Below are 21,038 nucleotides of genomic sequence, written 5' to 3' on the forward strand. Positions count from 1 at the left end.
TTGGGATTGAAAACTGAACTAACACATCAAGCATGCTCCATTGTCTTTTGCCATTGACTGCTCCCAGTATAAACACACTTTAATGGATCCTATGGCAGAAAATAGGGTCATCTAGCAATTAAGCACAATAAAATGGATGGCAATACTTGTGTTAAGTCACATTACTGTTTATAGTACCTGATAAAGCAGTGTGTCCAACATGCTGATGCTGAAAACCCTGCCAGCAGCAAAGGGCAGTCGAAACATAAATGCCAGATTAGATCCCTTCTCTCGCTCTTTCTGTTAAGGAATTAAAACACATAAAACATTTTTAATGCTGGTTTTGGAAGGACTGTAACAAAAACATGAAATAGATATTATCTTGAAATAAGTCAAAAGTGTAAAAGTCCTTTAAACATAGTTTCTTCCTACAAATATGCAGCATCTTTGTTCAACAGGTGCAGTTTTTCAGGTTGAAAGACATCGATCAATGTATATGTTATTTCAGTCATCACATCTCAAACTGCATGGGCACATTCCACCCATTCAGTTTTAAAAGATGGAGGGATATCAGCTGTGCTCAGCTCCTGTTAACCTGCTCCAATTCCTTGGTGCTGACAGTGGACTGTGATGCTGGTCCAGGAAGTCTCCTAGGAACAGGAAACAGGAGCAGAATCTGGTACAGAAGGGCAGGAATGGCACAGGGGTCAATCAGTGCCCTGGTGCTGCTGGCCACACTCTTTCTGGCACTGAGCAGGATGCCATTTGCCTTGTGGCCACCTGGACACAGCCTGGCTCAGGCTGTCAACCAGCACCCCCATCTCTGAGCAGCCTTCCAGCCACTCTGCCCCATCCTGCAGTGCTGCAGAGGGGATGGTGACCCAAGGGCAGGACCTGGCCCTTGGCCTTGCTGACCCTCATACAACTGGACCAGGCTGGTTTAGTTTCCTTCCATCTCTTCTGCAGCCTTGCTTTTCCTTTATCCTTGCTTCAAAGAGATGTGTGAGAAATATTATCCTACTTTCTAGGAAAGAATAAATTATTTTTCTGGTGTTGATATGGAACAACTTCCTAAAAACCTGTCAGTTCAACAGTCAAATTTGTGTGCCAATTGCTAGTACAATTTTAGAATTTATGTAAATTGTTAGAAATCTATGTAGAATAAGACACAAATAATAAGAGGTACCAATCTCTTTTTATAACTCATATGTCATTATTGTTTTTTATTACTTAATGTTAATTCAAATCTGTTTAATACCTGAATTATATTAAAGAAAAAAAAATGGAGACAGGAAATAGGAGGCCCCATCCTGAAGGTTAAAAAAGCAGCCTGCCTGTGTGTAAATTACTGCAAATATACTGGGCCATCCCAGCTAGACTTCTGCTCACCTAACATCTGTGTGCTTATCCCTGTGGAAGATACAAAATCACAGGATTGGGTTTGATTAAAAGATATAGGAACCTTGTACTTATTTCAAAATGATCACTTACAGCTTTAGAATTTTTGTCAGTAACACCTGCAATATTTACTTGGAACAAAGCCATAGCAAACTGAAGTCTGAATCCTATCCAAAACACTACAAACCGTTTCTTTCAAGAAAGAGGGAGTGGTTACCTCAGTTTTCTTGTTATGCAAGACAAACGGAGAACACAGATGTCAAGTTCAGAGTGTGGGTGTTTTGTTTTTCCTTTTCTCTGTTGTATAAAGGCCACTGCGTTCTCCTATGTCAGTGCTGAGTTTACTGTCAGATTTATTTATCTCTAAAATGAGAAAAGTTGCAGCTGCAACAGCAGATGGACATCTGATTTGTGTATCTGTCTTCTGCAGCCCATTAGGTTGAAAAGCCAATTTTGCAAGTGTTTCACTGCTACCTCAAGGCAGCTTGCCTGATATTCTCAGTCTTTCTGAAAATGAGGCGCTTAATGCAGAAATAACAAGCAGCTGTATGTCTGACTGCTTTAGGTAATTTTTACTGGAGTTTTTAATTGCCTTTCATTTTGCATGAGGGAGTTCTGAAAGATCAAATGAACTACAGCACCACCTGTGAAGTTCACCCTGCAAATGTTAAGATGAAGTGACTGGGAAATATTAACAGCAGGCAACTGCAAGAGCAGTGAAGAAAATGTTCTTTCTTTAAGATAAATTATCTACCTCTGTTTCAGCAGAGCATAGTTTGGATAGGAAGTTCATTAACTGTTCAGCTTTCAACCTTCCTCACAACTTTTGCACAATAAATTAACAAGATAGTCAAGAAGTTAAAATATTCTTAAGTATTTCCAGAATATTTGCTTGAAAAATTAAGGAGCCTAAGTAAAGAAAGAAAGAACTGAGATAAAAATCCTGGTTTCACTGCATTGAAGTAGAAAGCCCACAGAGAATTCCAGAATCCAACTGGAATCGGATTAAGGGAATATGTTAACAAATAATTTCAAATTATACATAGTCAGTCATTGTATACCAAGACATTAAGCTTGGTTGAAACACAGTGTTGAAGGTCCCAGCCAGCTGCTGGCCCTTGTTCCCCTCAAAGAACTGGCAATGCAGATTCCAGCCAGTTGGAGCTTATCCTTCATGGATTTACCACAGAGGGAGGAACTGCAGGAGCCACAAGGGCAAACCTTAAAGGGTAGTGGGGGTGGCATTATCACAGCAAAGCTGAGCCTCCTTCCTCAAACAGCTCCTCTTTAACTTTTGTCTGGTTTCCTCACTGCTCTCCAGGCTATGTCTCTGTCAGAACACCACCTAGACACAAGATAAAGCCTTCATGCTGCTACAGGTAAAGATAACAAGTCACTAAAGGCCACCCAGGTATTTACATCTTGTGTAAATATGTACATGTAAGTGTGATATTCAATCGAGTAAAAGATTTACTTCTCATCCTCATCCTCTCATCCACACAGGCTGAATTTTAGCATTCAGTCCCTCTGAAGAACCTGGACTGGGAAGGTAAGTTTCTATGGAAAGGCTCTTTTCCATGAAGTATATATTAAAATTACCTACATAAATATTGTACAGTAAATAGTGAACTTTGAAATCCCCAAAATTTAGGAAATTTATGGTACACCTAGGAAATGGAAATTATATGTTAAATCTGTATAATGGTAATGATTTTGGCATGAATTCAAATTCACCAAGACATGTAAGATATCTGAGGTGCACCAGTTGGGAGGGTACATAAGAAAACCCAGACTGATTGAGAGACTGATAGGGAGAAAGAAAAGAATGCAGTGAAGGATTTCTGCCCTTGGAGACTGTCATAGCTGATATTATTTGTCTCTCACAAACTTAGAACATGGTGGGTAGGTCAGATCACCAGGGAAGATTTGTGAGAAAGAGGATTGTGCTTGAGGTTAGAGAGTTAAACAGATGCACAATATTACTTCATATGCTCACCTGTTTTAAGTAACAGTGTTTTGAATGAGCAGATTAGATTTATCTCCATACAGCCACAGTTCCACAATTTGAAAATGCCAAATATGCATATAGAATATGAAGGTTTTAGCTAACATTTAAGTACTGTCACTGTCCCTCTCATTCTGACAGAGAACAATTACTGTTCTCAAACTGTCCCATTAATGCCAGTATCTCCAACAGGTACACAGAAATGTGTATAGAAGACACAATTATAGTGCCTTTAAAATGAAGAGGAATTAAAAAATACATTCTATTAAAAGCTGTATGTTTTAAGCATTTAGTCAGTTAAAAGCTGTTCCATGTTAATTGCCTGTGTCAGCCTCTTGGACACCAACATTAGCTCTAAATATTTAATTATCAAAAAATATTTCATTTTCCATGAGCAGACTCCACCAGAGAGTTGGTTGATTAATATTATATTGTAAAATGATTCAATCAAAACAAACTTTATTCTTAAATGAGGGCAGATTTTTGAAAAAACATTATCTTTTACAGTAGCTCTACAACCATAAATCACTTCACTGTTTCCACTTGTTTTGAAATCTTTGTTACAAAATCAGAAAAAGTAATAAAACTGTAACATTTAAACTGATCTCCTTACCTTTTCCAATTTGGACAGAGCGAGAGAATAGCAGTCTTTGGCTCTGAACTGCATGAATCTCATGTTGGCTGGGTGAGTTAGCTCTGTGATAATGCTCAGGCTGGAGAACAACCTGCATTTTAAAAGAATGTCATGGTTATACTTCTAATTGTAACAGTTACAAATGTAAGGCTCTACACAGCTTCAGCTTGTGCTTGTGCCCATGTTTTAAATGAAGTCCCTGAACCTGTGGTGGGTCTGGGTCCAGTGAATTGCTGGTCCAACAGCAGAGGAAACTACAACACATTCTCTGTAGAATTCACCAAGAAGCACACACTGAGCTCACAAAATACTTAAATGCTGGAAAAAAACAACTTAATTTCATTATTTTTATTTAATAGTTGGTACAATATCACAAATCTATAGGAAACAACAAAAAATGCAAAAGTTTAAAGCTTGTACTTGGTACCTGGTTGCATGTAAAGTATGATTTATGTACCCTTTCAGTTGGTTTTTCTTTCTTGAGGTCTGTTTGTATGCTGTGACTACAGTCTGAGCAATATAGATGAAAAGTGACACTTGTGGGAGTTGCTGAGAAAATGTATGTTTATGTATACTTATGTTCTCACTTTGAAATATTTACACATACAAAGTATTTATAACTTAACACTAATTCAGCCTTCCAGTAACTAAAAGCAGTGAAGAGATCTCTACTGTGAACTGGCTGAATTACACAGATCTTCAAGCAGCAGACTCAAGAGCCCCTCCCCACTACTCAGGGCTCCAAGAAACAGATAGAAAATCATAGTTTACACTATTTAAATATGAAACAAGTTGGAGTAGAACACATATTATTATTTAAATCTTAACAGATTGTGTCAGAAAGTGAGATGTACATTTGTAGCCTCTTTTGCTGACCCTGGGGCTACTTATCTACACTTAGCAATATGTAATTGTAGTACTAAGTACATCATTGATGTGGCTTCTGTCTCACTTTCCATGGAAGCAGCATTTGATAAGTTAGTGTCAAATGGAATTCAGTGCACCCTTTTGCAAGTCTTGTCCTTTTTCCTCACTTTTGCAGGGAGAAACATCACTGAAATGGCAATTCAAGCAGAGACTAAATGTGAGGAAACATATATCCAGACTGTCTGCCAATATGTGTTAATCCCACACTGTATTTGAAAACTAACACTACTGAATTCAGAATTAGGAGTAATAGGAAATTAAAAGCTAATCTCATGATAAAATATACACAGCAGGAAAAATGCAGGCTGCTATGTTTCTCTTAAAGATGGTTTCCTATCTTTCACTGAGATATGAAAACTAATTTATATTAGGAAATCAGTTTAAAAACTGGTATTGGTAAAATATTTTACTTACGATTGCCTTTTAGCTGATTTAGGGGAAATTGCTCTCTAGGAAGTCAGGGGCAGATTTCATCTTGCCCTGGGTGTAAGGCACACTGCCTGTCAGCTTTTAGCACTGGAAAGGCTCCTTCTGGGCAAAGATCCGTCTCTTCTACCCCATTCTAGTAAGAAAGGACTGGATGGGGAAGAAAAAGCCCTCACCAGCCTGATGGGAGGCATGGCTTGCTGTTGAACTCATATTTGGAAATCAGACAAGCAAGGGAGACATGTAGTTCTTTCCCAAACCACAATGACAAACCCAGAAAATCATGCAATGTCATCATAGCACCTCATTTGGTTTATCTCTCAATTGATGATGACAGCTAAATACCAGCCAAAACACTGACCTGTAATCTGTACTGCTGGCAACAGGCTTCCTGCAGGATTTGAAACACAGCCTTGAAGAGGTTAACTAATAAAACTCTATAGTGGTACAGACCTACTGCCTGGGGAAATGTGCTGTTTTACTGAGGAAGGCTTAGGCCTGTCCACAGGGACTCAGTGCTTGGCTTCCTCTTTAATTTTCAAAAGTGAAAAGCATCTTAAGGTGTAGTCCAAGACTATTAATTTCTCCTTTTATGTTTAAGCTGTGATAACTCGTTCTTAGCGTGCCCATTTGAGTCACACTTCTGTACTCCAATGTCAGGTAAGTCAGTGCTGTGTCACAGATTTAATTGGGCTGGCACAGCTTGTAGCCCTAAAGGTGCTAATAACCCTGTCCTTACAAACAATGCCTCTGACTTCCAGGGTGGGAAGCACACTCTCCTGCAAAGCAGGATTGCTAATTTATGTAAATCGGGGAATAATGACACCACTGGTGTGTGAGAACTGCCAGCCTGGGCTGAAGAGCCTGGGTTACTGCAGCTCTGACATGGCTTTTTCAGGCCTCAGTAACTCACACCAGGGGTGTTTAGATCAGCCTGTACCCTCTGAATGGTCTCACCTGGTGACACCAAAGTGGAACCTTTGTCAGTGATGTGATATTATTGAAAGCAGCATATTAAATCCAGGGGGTTAAAATCCCTCTTTAACACGACAGTTGGTGTTGAGTGCTCTTGCTCTCTACCATGTCCAGTCTTTTCTTCATTACTTTCTGATATTATTAATTATTCATAAGTAATGAAAAAGCTTTCAATATGTTCTCAAAGGTCATTTACAAAACTATTTACCTTAGTGCTATGAATGTAGTTTATTCTGTAGAACAGGTGAATGCCACTACTTTATGCCTCTTCCCAAAGCTTACTTATTTCTACAACATTCACATAATATAAAAATGCAGTGAAATTATTATATGTGTTCTAGGGAAAAAAAAAGAAAACTAGTTTATACAATACACTATTTGTGAAAGTTTACAAAGTTTTATGAAAAAGTGTTGTAAAGTCCTAAACCAAAATATTTATTTTAAATTACTTTGATTGTAAATATGCAGTGTTAAAACAATACTGACCCAGACACAGAGTTTGTACTCGACTTAGAGCTGCCATCTAGTTGCAAACAATGTGCAAGACAACTGAAGGAGTGTACACTAACATCTAATGGCATCGTATCATATGTAATTTCTCTTTTACAGAGTAGAACACAGCTAGGGAAAAACCAATTTTACAAGTTTACTTTTGATACAGCTCCTTTTTCCATTTGGGGGTAAACTGTATTTCTGAAAAACTGATATATGTGAACAACTTCGGTGAGTGCCCTAGCACTGTATGGTTAGGAGTAGATCTGAGTGATGCACAGATAAAGTTCAATTATAGAGTCAACCCAAATTTCATAGGTGTGAGTATGAATCACACACCTGTGCAAGTATCAGATACCAATTCAGAAACTGAAATGTTAGAAAAATACAGAATTAACGTTTCTTGTGCAATGCAGCTTTTGCTTCCTTTGAGCACATGCAGAAATGCAAAGAGCATTTAACTGCATTCTCACAGAGCTGCATTTACAAAAAAAGCTCCTTTGTATTTCAATGAGCTCAGTTTTCTAAACCACTGGATTCAAACCACTTTACTATGCATCTCTCTCTGGTCTTTTGTGGAAGGTTTGCCACAGAAAACAGGTAACTGCAATGAAAGCAACATTGAATCATACTTCCAGGTCTTATTAGAATGAACACCAGGAAGTGCTAGGCTTAAACCCCAAATCAGGGAGGCATTTCATAGCTGACTGTGTACTGTTTTTTGTTTTGTGTGAGATTTTTGGGGTGTTTTTATTCAGAAAATAATATTTTTCTCAACTCAAAGTGACATATTTTCTTCATACTCACTGAACCAAGATATTGAACACAAAGGCTTTAATTAGGAGAGTTGTTAAAAGGAACAGCAGATCTCATTTTCATCACAGACTCCTCAGCCTGTTTACTAGACTGATCATATTATACTCTCATGACTCTTGCCATGTTGCTGTCAGATGTAATGTTGTATATATGTGCCTAAAAACCTAACTTTTGTGCAAAACTAAATATTCAGAATGTGAACACGTACCACTAACTTCACAGTGATGCAGTGCTTACCTTTCAGCATTAGAAGGATCTGTTTTCCATGTGGGCTTTAGCATTATTGTGAATTTTCTTTTCTCAACTATCTTTTGTCCTAAGTCTTCAAGAGTAACTTTATTTTCCTTCTGTAAACCTGACAGCTAACTTGTAAAATGATTATCTGGTTTTGGGATGCAAAGCATTTTATTTGAGCTATCAGGAGAATACCTCAGGATTCTAAGAGAATTGCTAAGCAGGGTGGGAAAAAGTTTGCCCATGTAAGACACAAATTCATACAAGGGAAAACTTAAGTAGAATAAAAAAAAAAAAAAAGAATAAGCTCTTGGCACAAGAGGCATGAAGTATTTCACAATTAGTGAGGATGTGTAGCTAGATTTCAAAAATGCTTTACCTGAAGAGGGTTTGAACATTCACAATAGTCTTGGCATCTGCCATGTAGTCTTCCTCAGCACTCATCGTGCTTTCCTTGTCCACCACCACCATGTTAGCTGCAAAGGTGACCCCACACCTTAATAAGTCATCTAGGCTTTTGTGAAGAGAAAGAGGGAGAAAGAAACAAGCAACTTAAATATGGAACACCTGAAAGATTAGCCATGGGTTGGCATCTGCAGATCAGCTACGTAACAGCTTCTAATATAATCAAGGACTGCATCTCAATTAATTGGCAGAATAGAATATAGAATCTACTTCAGTAGGTTGTTATAGTCCCTCTCTTTTGTTAATGATAAATTTATTTTTTTTAATAAGCCTTTGACAGTTACTTGGGAACACTTTGGCCTTATCCACTGCAACAAATTGCTCCACTGCAGTTACATCTGACAATAGAAAAACCCAAATAAATGCTCCTGGTTGTTCGTTCCCACAGTTTTATTTTGGTTTCAAAATGTTAATTAATTAGCTGGAATGTTCTCAGGATGCTTTTAGGAGCAGCTGCAGAGCAGCAGAACTTTGTGAACAGCTGGACAATGTTTGTGTGAAGCCCAACCACAGAAAACACTCACAGACAGCTGAGTTACAGTTCTCATCATGCCTTGTAGCTTTGTCTCCAAAATGAAGCATGTTTCAGCTGTTGTAGCTACAACATTTTCCACAGATCCTAAGCACCTTTTGACAACTGTGGTGGGTTTTTTTAACAATTTATTTTGGAAGAATTTATACCATTATTTTTGAAACTGCAATATCACTGATGGTTCACTACAACAAAAGAAAAACTGATTTTATGTGATCTATGAACAACTGCAGTGCATAAGTAGAAGTCCAAACTTTTTTCTAAATAATTTGTATTTCTGCTTTTTTAGACTTTCAGTTGATCCCTGAAAATACCAGCATATTCTGAAATATCCAGGTTTTCTGCATTTCAGTGTTTCATAAGCTCAACAGCTATTCTTATTTTAGCAGTTACATGTGGCTGGCTTGTGGAGAATTTGAAAAATGCTAATGTGGAAGTATTATAATTCTACTTCTCAGGTACCTCGAGCTAAAGATTTCTCAAGATTGACTAGAGTTCTACACAACTTTGAAATCTGTTCAGTTACAGATCTCAAATCCTATCCAAGGGCTGGGGGAGAGGTACCTACTAATTGACACATTTTGATGAAGTGATCTCTGCTATGAATTCTGGTAAAGCTGTTTTTTGGTGGACAATCTACTTCTAACAAAAAAAGAATGGTAAATGAAAGTAATTTCTTTGGTGGTTTTCTCTCTGAGATTATGATACTTCATTGCTGGTTAACAAATGATAAATATTTTATATACTTATAGATAGTAGGTGGTACTTTGAGAATGTATTTTATACTCCTTAATGAAGAAAGGAAAATGTGCATATTTTACAAAGTATTTCTTATCTACAGATGGTCAGATCTGTTAGTTGTATAAGATTTAAAAACATGGTGAGGAAAACACAAGGAATATGTACGAACTATATTTTTAGAAGTATTCTTATTAATGATAACAGATGTCAAAAAAACCCTCTACAAACTGCAGTTGCCTATTGCACCAGGAATTAAAGTGATTTTTGCATCAGAAAAGATGCAGAAGTTCATGCTGGTATTACTGTGAACTTCTGAATTCTGAATAATCACTTATTCCAAAGACTACATGCTTCATTTTTTTAAAAATGCATTTAATTCTGAAAGAACAACAAAACATCATTAGGGAGGGATTTGGAAATTTCCATTTTGAAATAAACTCAGTAAATTTAAACAGAGTTTAATTTTCTACATTAGTAGAACAGGTTAACATCTGAGTTATTAATTACTTTAAATACTTTGAGTATTCCCTCTTGAGTACACATTTTGATGCTATTTGGGTTTTGTCTTTTTCCTTTTATATCATCTCCTTACTAAAACTATCTCATGTTTCATTTCCAGGTTGGGAAAAAGGCAACAATTTAATTATTCTGCCATTATGAGTTCTTTTTATAATTATTAAGTATTTAAGAGTTAATAAAGTAGTAGATAGTAATAACGTGTGACACTTTCTTGCTGCGTAGAAAAAAATGTAAAGTAAGTAACACTTCTGTGGGGTCTTCATAAACCTCACAAGGACCTGGTATCACCAAGGTAAATTGTTAAATGTATCACTATTACAAGCAGGAAATAAGCTTTTTGATGTCTAATTAATATTATGGGCTTGTAGCCCCAGTTCAGTATGCACTATGTAGTGAAGCAGTTTTCTTTAAATTTACAATCTACACTGAGGAGTTTACTAAAATATTCATGAGTCCTTGCTCTTCTCTTGTTTCTGCCTGATTTTCACATTAAGGTTCTGTTGCTAAACCTATATCCATAAACATGTATTAGCAGAGGTGAAGACAGAAATGTAGGAGTAAGTGATAATTTAGGGGTGTAAGATGAAGACTTTTGGACACATTCAAGACTGTTTACGTTCTGTAGCTGTCTTTACAAAACCTGAGTCAATGAATTCCAAGAAATTTTAATTCAGTACAGACTGACACTAGAATCAGGGCTATAATCTGTTCATTTGTAGAAACATATAAACTCACCTAAATAAGTGTTAATCTTACGGTTTTGAACATGTTAACTTGTGCTCCCTGTCATGCTTTTCGCAAATGGGCTCCTTTATAAATCAGAAATGTGAAATCCCAAATTACAGCAGACAGACACAGACTATGCATGCAGAAAGCTCATCTCCAACTACAACACACACAGCAGAGCATGCAATGACAATACACACACCAAACCACTGAGACTACAAAGGTAAGTTTGCTAACAGTTATTTCACCTACTTGTCGATAGAGCCCACCATGTAGTAAACCATTGGAAACCAACAGATTGCATCCAGAAAATGCATATCTGGCCTAAGCAGCAGATGGAATTACAAAATGAAACACAGTATCACAACAGCAGCATCTCTTCCAAAATATTTTAATCAACTGGTAGTTTGGGGTTTTTTAAAAAAAATAACTTTCTTAAACTTTGGCATTATGATGTCAGTTAAAGCAGGAAATAGGTTTTCAGAAAGCTGTGAATCAACACTTTGCTGTGATCATAAAGAATGATCAGAATTAACATGCTTATATTAGTAAATGCACCTCTAAAATCAGAAATGTTATGGCACAGGACAATTCCAAATATAAGAACAAATGAGTAATGTCAAAGACACACTACCAAGTTATACTCCCATGGGTGTCTTAGGAGGACGTAAAATAAGCATCAACAACTCTTAATTAAAATGTAAAGTGGAAATCAAATCATCATTTGGGCTTTGTGACACCTACTGCTTTCAAGCCTACTCCCTTTCAGAGGAGTCACTGCAAGCTCTGCATAGAGAGAGACAACAGTAAGGGCGCTGGTTTAATTAGCAAGCAGAGCTTTTACTTCACATTAATCCATCAAAAGTGTGTTTAGCTATAAAGTGTCACAACAGCATTGAAGTGTGTGAAGTTGGGCACTGTGCTGGCAAAAGGAGCTGGCACTAGAGGGCCCCCTGTGCCCGTGGCTTTGCTCTCACACTGTCAGTGGAAGTGATTTAGCCTCATTTAGGCTTCTTAATTTGTGTAATTCACTGTATGTCATAGTACCTACATAAAAACCTTCTGTTTTGCCAACACAGGTGACTAAGGAGCTGCCTGAGGGAAAGTGGGACACTTCACAGCAGGAAATAGGTTTTCTACAAAGCAGGCCTTTGTAGAAAAAATCACTTAAACTGCAACAGATCTGCACAAATGGAAGTGTCAGCCCTGGAATCACAACCTACAAGACATTTTTGCTTTCTTAGCTTGTTCTACTATTCTGTGTACAGGTAACCTCCATTTCTGTGTCTTTCAAACTGTGATTTTAAGTAGCTGAGCTGTACCAAAGTGTTGCAAAAAAAACCCCAAGAAGCTAATTAATTATCAGATTATAAATGAACCAGTCTTGACATAGGCAAATTTCTCTGAAATATTAAAATCAGGCAACGAGAAAAATTCCAGTAGTCACCAAGAAATATAAAAGTAACAGTAATACTGCAGGTTTAAATTTTCCTCCATGGCTTTAAATAGTTTTAGATAAAATGTGTCTGGGGGTGTCCTTTTGGCTTAAAGAACTGTTTATCTTTGAGTGTAGAGTTATTAAAAATATACCTAACTGGTCCAGGCCACTAAGTGCATTGTGTTAAGTAGGTTAGTGCTGTCATGTAGCTGTGAAACTGTTATACAGCTTGCTTTTTACAGTGTTTATTAAGCTATTTAATTTTAGCAGTAACATTCACATTTTTGGGGGTGATTTAAAAAAAAAAACTTAGCTGAAACATTGGCCATGAAGAATAAGAACATTTAAGTTTACTATGGCCGTTAACAGTCAATAAAAGTTCAGTTTTGTATATGACAGTGAACATGCAGTATGATTTTTGTCACTAACTTTTCTCAAAGATAAGTGTGCCATAATGTTTTTGATTTTCAGCCGGCCATGTGAAAAGGGGTCATCTATTGAATAATGGTAAAATGAGTTTAAAACTTATCAGAAAGGGAAAAAAAAACATTTTCCTTACGGGTTATCCAGCAGTAATACAATGGGGTTTAGTTCTTTCTTTGGTCGGTAATAAGCTCTCAGTGGGACAATGAAGTTGTATAAGCCATTTCCAGCAGTTTCTGCTGCAACTATAATCAGTTTGTTTTTGAATCCATAGGCTTTGGCATCTTCATAGTAGTTATGCTGGCATCCCTAAAATCAGAGTAAAAAACAAGTTCAGTGGATGTGAACATTGTATTAGATGACCCAACAGAGACCTGGTTAGACATAAACACTTGGTCATGAAAGGGAGGAGAGAATATAGTATTATAGAAAATACTGCACAAACTTCATCTCTAAGGAGAAATCAGAATTTGGCTCTGCTCAGATGCAAGAGACGAATGAGAGTGCAGGATTATCCAGTAGCAGAAGCCCCCTTTACCTTATCTAGTCTTAGACAACAGAAGGGTACTTTTTCATGCAGAAGATGACAAAAGGTGGGAGAACTTCCAATATAAGGAGAGTAAGGAGGATAGCCTTTGGCATACCTAAAATAGAAAAAAACCCATTTTTCAGTATAGCAAATTAGCAAAACACAGCTTCCTACCCAAGTGTTTTATGGGATGTTTATACATACGTCCAAGTTTCAGACCAAGCACATAAAATGAACTATGTTTAACAGAGGTCAAAAGAATGTATTTTGCAGCCAGTTCAACAGAACTTAGTGAAAGCTGCCATGCTTTTGGGGACTGAAGGAATTTTGCTTGGGTTTTTGAAAAGTCTGTTTTTTCATAGTGTGCTGTCATAGTGTTTTGAACTGGAAAAATTAAAAAAGGGAGGAAAGAAAAAAGAAGTAACTGTACTTCTGCTCTTCCTTCTCCAATTTTTTTTTCAAACATTTACCAAGAATAAGTGAAGTCATTACCTTTTAGCTTTAATAATGTACTTTCAAAATGGCTGAAATAAATTCTAAATGGCAAACCCTCTTCCCAAAGAGGTGAAATTTCTAATTGGTCTTAGTGCTTTTTTAGAGGAGACCTTTTAAATCCTGCTGTTTCAGTCTGCACATTTAACATGACTTTTCCTATTATTTTTTTCTCTGGAGCTTGATAATCTTCCCTGGGGCTTCTCATGCTTGCCATTGGTGGAGATGGGAAACTCTGCTGGTTGAGGCACTGGCTTAATTGTGTATTTCAGTTTTAACACCCCTGTCAGCAACCCAATAAACATAATTGCTCATCTGCACAGCAAGATTGAATCTTCTGGGTTTATCTGAGTAATGCATCATTACTTTCAGTAACACACTAACAAGCATTTTGAATTAGATGAGATAATTTTGTCCCGTATTGTTTTTTTGTCATTCCTGCATTTTGAAGTCACACACCGAGCTCCAGAGTTCCAAAGCCTGTTGGATGATCTGATTATCACTACATTTTCATGACAGGAATACTTATCTGTTTACAAATTTGTTGAGTGCTAATGTAATAATTATAGAAATAAAATAAAAGGCCCTAGAATATGCTATGAATCCATTGCAATACATAACCTCAGCTTTTAGAACCGCAAAGAGAAAATCTCCAGCAAACAGACGAGTTTATCTGTTGGGTGGTTTTGTATTGCCAAGTAGGCTTATAGCATTCTGCTAGCATTTCCTTGATGGAAATAATTCCATAATTGGACTTCATGGGACTTCTGTCCTAGAAGTGCTCAGATTGATCTGCATTCCCAAAAAGATTATCGATGCTTTTTACATATAGCGTTAACTTTTCGCTTTATTTAACATACGTACTCAAAGCCTGCAGAGACCTCCTCGTCGGAGGGGGTGGTTTCATCCTCGGACTGGTCGCTGAGCAGGTCGCAGGTGGGCAGGGAGGAGGAGTCAGCCACCTCCAGCACGGGGGCGATGCTGGGCCTCCTGCCCTCCCTGCCCCCCTGGGCGGGCAGTGCCAGCGTGGCACCGCTGGCCCCGCGGCACCCCGTGTCCTGCAAATCGATGGCCACGGTCCCTAGGGCAGGAAAACAGGGAAAACATCTCCTCAGTGCTGCTCAGAACCTGCGAACGGCATTCCCGCATTTACTGGGGACTGCCTGGCTGCATGGCAAAGGACTGGCAGCTACACTGTGCTGGGTGTGTTTATTCCATTAAAATAAAACAAATACTTCAGCTGTACTCAAGGAAAGCAACGCTTTTCCTGACAATTAGTCTGTGTCTTCTTGTTAAGTGCCTCTTTAAAATCATACCTTATATAATCAGTCCGCATTAATATGCATCAACAACCTGCAGATTTTACTTAAGGTGTTTTTTAAATTAAAGAAGCTCATGAAAACTTCTTACAAACAATCAGGTATGAATGACAAAGAAGTACTCATATGATTTACCCACTGGTTTTGCTTTGCATGTGCTTCATTATTACTTTTTTATACTACAGTCTTAAGTAGTTTACTTCCACCTTGTCAAGTAAAAGAGAAATCAAATTCCATTTGTTTGTTTGGGGGTTTTGGTTTGCCTGCTTGTTTTTGTCTGAGTTTTTCTTTGGTTTGGTTTGGGTTTTGTTGTTTGTCTGTGGTTTTTTTAAAATATGATAGCAAATGTTTGAAGTTTTGATATTCATTCTCTCTATTCATAATTACAGTTTCTTAAAAGTTTAGGAAGATGCTTTAAAATGTGCTACTCATTAAATAAGAATATGTTGTGATCTTGAAATTTTTTATTTTTTTTTTACTTACCCATGCTGGCTATTATACTGTGTACTGGTAACCTAGATGCTCCATGATAAGATAATTTTGATTCATGGTTTTTTCTATGCTTTTCTTGCTTCTTAAAAGCAGAATTCTCTTCTTTGGTGATATTTATATAAAAGCATATATCAGTAGAACTCATGATATATCGAGGACCTGGATTCAGCAAAATGTTTTTGTTATCTTCCTTTCTAACACCAATCAGACAGACTCCAAACCTTAATTAGAAAAGGAAAGGCATGGTTCATTTTGCATAGTCCTGCAAACACCAGAATTTCCATTGTCAAAAATGAACCTCAGGTATATTCTTATTCTTTGCACATTATGAACATTTGCAGCTTTCTGGATGACAAGGATGTTTGAAAAATGTCTTCTGCTAAATAGGCCACATCAAATCAAGCAGATTTTATGAGCTCATGAATTCCTAGGCAGTTGAGTGTTTTTTGTAATGCCCATAATATTCTCCTAATGTTATTCTAGTTGATTTTTTCTGTCAGATGAATAGTCCTTTTTGGGAAAATATTGGTAGAAAAATGGATACACGATACGAAAAATTATTAATCATGTTAAATTGTTCCATTATTTATAAGTATGAAATGGAGACCATTTTCATAATTCATTTTTCCAATTCACTTTTAAAAATGTATTTGATTAGTGATAGAAAAGAAGGAATTATAGAAAAAAAAACCTCTTTCTCTTCTTGATTAAGTATGACAATGAACCCAGCATTTAGGATTTGATAAATGCTTATTTTATCAAATATATAAACATACGTGATTTGTGTTTATTTTGCATGTTTATCTCACGGAGCAGCACTGGAAAAGTGGTGCATCATCTGGACCTTAAAGCAGGTATGTTATCATCTAACAGAAAAAAGATTTTTACGTTTGAACAATTACCAGAATGTACCATGTGACACCTTTAAACTGAACATTTTCCTTCATATGAACAAGCCACAAAGGAAGCCAGATTTCCAGCTGAGTCCTAAATAAATTTTAAAAACCCCACACCCTCCCACCCATTCATTTCTAGATTGTTTTGGACTTGGAAAAGGATTGTTGTTCTTGAAAAACCTCCAAAAAGTGCCCTTTTTTTCTGGTTGTCCAGCTTATCCTTTATATCTGTAGAACACTGTTCTCTTAGACTGAGGTGGGCTGTTCAGGATGAACATAAGCTTTTACCTGACCAGCTCCAACTCACAGAAATAAATCCATATTAGTGGCCAGATACTTAAACCCAGGAACAGATCAATGTGCAGTACTGTGCCTTTAGTGCAGAGCTACGTTGCAGGCAAAACAAGTAATTATTTCTTTGAACTTTTGATGGTTGATAAGAAAAATAAACATACTTTTTATGTGCATGGAAAGAAGCATACGTGAAGCTCTTCCCCTCATACTCTGCAAAAACTGTACTTTCTTCCAGGTTGATGTGATACACTTCATTACCAGAGCATCTGCCATACATTTTCTGCCATTGTTCTGGTGATTGCTGACTCTCCCTGAAACATAAAGAGAATAATTTAACACTTAATGCAAAATTCTTATTAATCAGAATGGTATTTCCTGTAAATAGAAACTACAAATGTCTACTGAAAAGGTCCCATAGGCTAATCTGAAAGAAGTATTTGAGATCAAATCTTGGTAATATTTTAAGTACACAGATTATTTTGATGTTATTAAAGAGCATTTTCTGCTACGTAATAGACATATGAGAGTATGTACTTTATTATCAGGAGAGAGGTGGCTCAATTACTTTAAAATCACACCATAATAAGTCCATCCATGGCAGCTTGACGATGACAGGTAAAACCAGCAGCACTCTCATGACATTCATAAAGACAGTTCCTTCACATGCTTTGTGGCAGACTCTTTGGTTCCTGTCTGAGTATCATTAATACCAACTTATGTAGGAAAGAGTCACTTGTCTTTGGTCATTTGCTCTGTAAGAGAAATTTTTCTGCATTTGCTTATCACTGATCTTTATACTCTCTGGGGATTTTTGGTTCCTGTGTCTTGTAGACTATTACAAGCACATAGCTTCTTTTCTCTAGTGCAAGAAAATAAATTACAAAGCAGATCACCCTTTACTCTATGCAGCTGCTGCCCTTAATGCAAACAGTTCAGTGCAAATTTCCAAACTGCAGCAACTCCAGCACTTGTAGCCCTGGAGCTCCTGGGAACTTCTTGATTAAGTTTCACATGGAAACAAGGTTCTGCCTGCATGATTTTCACTGGAGGCAACTGGTGCATATACACACAGATATGTGCAGATAGGTCATGAATCTGCCAAGTGTGTCCTGTGTTTTGCCACTTGGAGTGAAGATCTCAAGGTCCCTGGACATGCTCCTTTAATGCTCATTTATACATTCTCAATACCTTAACACAATTTATATTTTTCTCCCATTTACCATGTTTCTTCACTCTCATCATGAAAACATTTTGTTTCAAGATGAAAATACGTGAACCATTTTTGTTACAATACTATAAATAGTGTAGTAGGTATAGATCAGCAGAATTAGCTGTGTAATTTCAGAGCATTTTCCCTTATTTCACTTTTCCCCCTAAAATAAAATGGTCACCTGTTTAATGTCTGCTTGGTTCCAGTGAGTTGTCTGAAAGCTTCCCATGGGGCTGTACTGTAAAGATCACATTAACTCCAAGTCAGAAAGGTTATTTTCTTCCAGTATTTTGTATCATCAAACAAACCCTAATAGAGTTGTATTACTAGTTTAGATAAACAGGTAACAGTTAAATATAAATGTTAAGATGATTAATTACAATTAATAATGAGATTATAAATAAGATTCAAGGTAGAATTTTGGTGTCTCACAGACTAAAGTTTTGAATTCCACAAACAGCTGAGAAGACAACAGGATTATTTGCACCTCCTGAACAGGTATTTAAAATTTGAGTCCTACATAAGGTTTAATGCAGGTGTTAATAGCAACCATGATGATAAAAGGATAATTAAACAGGAAGTAATGTAAAGGAAAGCACTTCACTATTAACATTGGGAAGTCTATTTAACAAATTATTTTCATTATGTAGATCTAATTTAGTATTTGGTTTGGTTTATAAATACATGTATATAAAATTTTTATTTGCAGTTTAAATAATTTGCTTTCACCTGATATTTTTACTTAGCCTAACTCAACTGCTCATCTCACTTCATCTTTCATATGCATAAATAATGGTAATTTCACCTTCTTTAACAACTAGCAGTTAATTTACCTCTTGTTCAACAACAGAATACATCTGGAAAAGAAAAAAAAAAAAACAAACCTCTCTCTGAACCATAAGTTGGTCAAATCCCAAGCAGTTTATCTCTGCAGTACAATGACAAATGTCCTTATTTTGAAGTCTGAGAATAAATGCTCTGAACAGTGCTGACTACAGTAGATAATTAATAACTAGACATTTTCACTTTTTCAGTCTTTCTGTTTAAATACAGAAGAGAATTCTTACAGTAACATATAGTGTACATTCTTACTGAAACACACATTATTTTAATCCTTCTGGATTCAAAGTAATGCTACAACTATTTGTGCAAAAACTTTTTTCTTTTTGCTCCTAGTATACAATGACCAGACTAGAAAAGAGTCTCTTTTATTATGCTGGTTACATCTATTAACTGATTGCAAAAGAAATCTTAAGCACTTTTGAATCCTGTGACAGTTACTTTGCATCACAGTTGGGAATCTGTAAATGATCAATGTGACTGTGTTAAACAATGAAATGCTGAAGTTCCTAAGTACAGCAGAAATCATTTCCCTTTTCTGTGTATGGTTTTGTGCTGAAGGAAAAATCCCTGACAGCTGTTAGGAACACTGCTCTTCTTTTACATGCATGTAATCTGAAATAACTGGAACAGGCTCTGGATTCTGTGCATGTCACAGAATTACAAGGTAAGCAGATAAAATAATGTATAAAGAATGTTCTTCACCACAGTGCTCAGCAGGTATCCAAACAATGTTTTGTTGTCTTCCTACTAGCAGATTCTAGTGCACAATGCCACTAAAATCTTGACATTTGTTGTTCTCAGTAGTAACAGTTCCAGGAATAATTTCTGTTTTCCCCATTCTGGGTAAAGGGGAATACTAGAAATGTCATATAGAAGGTCAAATAACTCTGCTTATAAATATATATATTTACTGGGTTCATGATTACTTGAAAAAGAAGTTAACATGTTACAAGACTTCTGTAGTGTATATGCAGCTATTCCATTTCTACAAATATATTTAGAGATTCTCTCTTTATTGCATCTGTGTGCCCTCAACATTTCAAATTAAGAATACCTTATTATTCCAAGAATAAGCATAAAAGAGGTACACCAGATCTGGTAAAATTATTTTAGTAAATTCAGAGAAGTTTTAGTGTGATTATGCAGTCTGCAGAGACACCATAATTCTGCACCCCTTCCAGCAGTGTGGTCATGTTAAAAATAAAAATCATGGATGTTTGTTTGCCTCTTAACATACAGGCACAGAGAAGCAAATACCATAAGTCATCAGAAAACCATTTTTTTAGTTCATTGAAACACACCTTCAAATTAATCTATTAGAATAGGTATTCTTAGGACTTGTTACTGCTCATGAGTAGAACTTTGTGATAGAGACACTTCAATCAACTAAACTAGAAATTCAGTTTTTTCATATTTTATATTGTGGAAGGCACAATGGCATGCAACAAACCCTTAAACACTGGGGGAAGGGGTGTTCTCTTCAAAACTACACTGCCTTGAGTAAGGCGTTTTGATGCTTTTATTGTGCAGAAAGTTCAATTTTCTTTTTTAAAACTGTAGTTGTGTGGGAATCCAGGGTAAGCTGTTTTCCAAATATCAGCTATGACTTTTTCTATGGTAGTATGTACTTACTGTCCCCTAGATGTATGAACCAGCAGAGTGATTAATGTAGAAGTAGCTGGACATATACAATTTAGAGCTAGCATAGCATATTTGAATTCCTCTTCACATACAACATGATCTGTAGGGGAAAAAAGAAGGATACAAATTATTTTACAAAATTAATAGAACAGAATTATCACTTCCTTGGTCTAGGAAGATGGTGAAGATGGATCAATCAAAAGTTGGCCCAACATCTTCATTTTCTGCTTGAACTTGAAAATCAGCTGTGTATGATTTTCCCTGTCTGTGCTATCTAACATGGATGGCTACTGTTTTAAATCCAGATCACAGTTAAATGCTCTCCAGTGCTTGCTGATGGCATGAAAAGGAAATAGAAATAATTTTTTAATGTAATTCCCATATACCTGTGACAGTATTGAAATGGCTATTAAAAGGGACAAGCACAAAACTTGTAACTGCTTGTCAGTGTAGAAACATAAAGTCAGAGAGGTTTTGTAAAACCATGAAGGCATTTAATACCAAGTCAGTTTTTTCCCCTCTGAATTTCGTCTTTGGTTCTTTCGATGGGATCAGAATTTGCTCCTAAACAGAAAGAATATTACAAGTAGTA

General features: G+C 36.6%; 1 protein-coding gene across 2 annotated transcripts in view; it reads right to left on the reverse strand.

Moving 5' to 3' along the window:
• KCNT2 (potassium sodium-activated channel subfamily T member 2) overlaps nt 1-21,038 on the reverse strand; it is a 115,078-nt gene that overhangs the window by 16,052 nt on the left and 77,988 nt on the right. Inside the window, exons 15-25 of one of the 2 annotated variants that reach the window (XM_036387642.2) lie at nt 20,438-20,546; nt 18,144-18,200; nt 16,914-17,063; nt 15,554-15,783; nt 14,616-14,832; nt 13,269-13,374; nt 12,867-13,039; nt 11,122-11,193; nt 8,266-8,400; nt 3,996-4,107; nt 178-279 (exon numbers count right to left, since the gene is read on the reverse strand). In XM_036387642.2, coding sequence (XP_036243535.1) covers nt 178-279; nt 3,996-4,107; nt 8,266-8,400; nt 11,122-11,193; nt 12,867-13,039; nt 13,269-13,374; nt 14,616-14,832; nt 15,554-15,783; nt 16,914-17,063; nt 18,144-18,200; nt 20,438-20,546 — 1,463 coding nt within the window. The remainder of the gene's footprint in view (nt 1-177; nt 280-3,995; nt 4,108-8,265; nt 8,401-11,121; nt 11,194-12,866; nt 13,040-13,268; nt 13,375-14,615; nt 14,833-15,553; nt 15,784-16,913; nt 17,064-18,143; nt 18,201-20,437; nt 20,547-21,038) is intronic. The other variant, XM_054515724.1, reaches the window with a different exon arrangement.

The sequence above is a fragment of the Molothrus ater genome, chromosome 9, assembly GCF_012460135.2.
Source record: "Molothrus ater isolate BHLD 08-10-18 breed brown headed cowbird chromosome 9, BPBGC_Mater_1.1, whole genome shotgun sequence".
Taxonomy (NCBI): Eukaryota; Metazoa; Chordata; class Aves; order Passeriformes; family Icteridae; genus Molothrus; species Molothrus ater.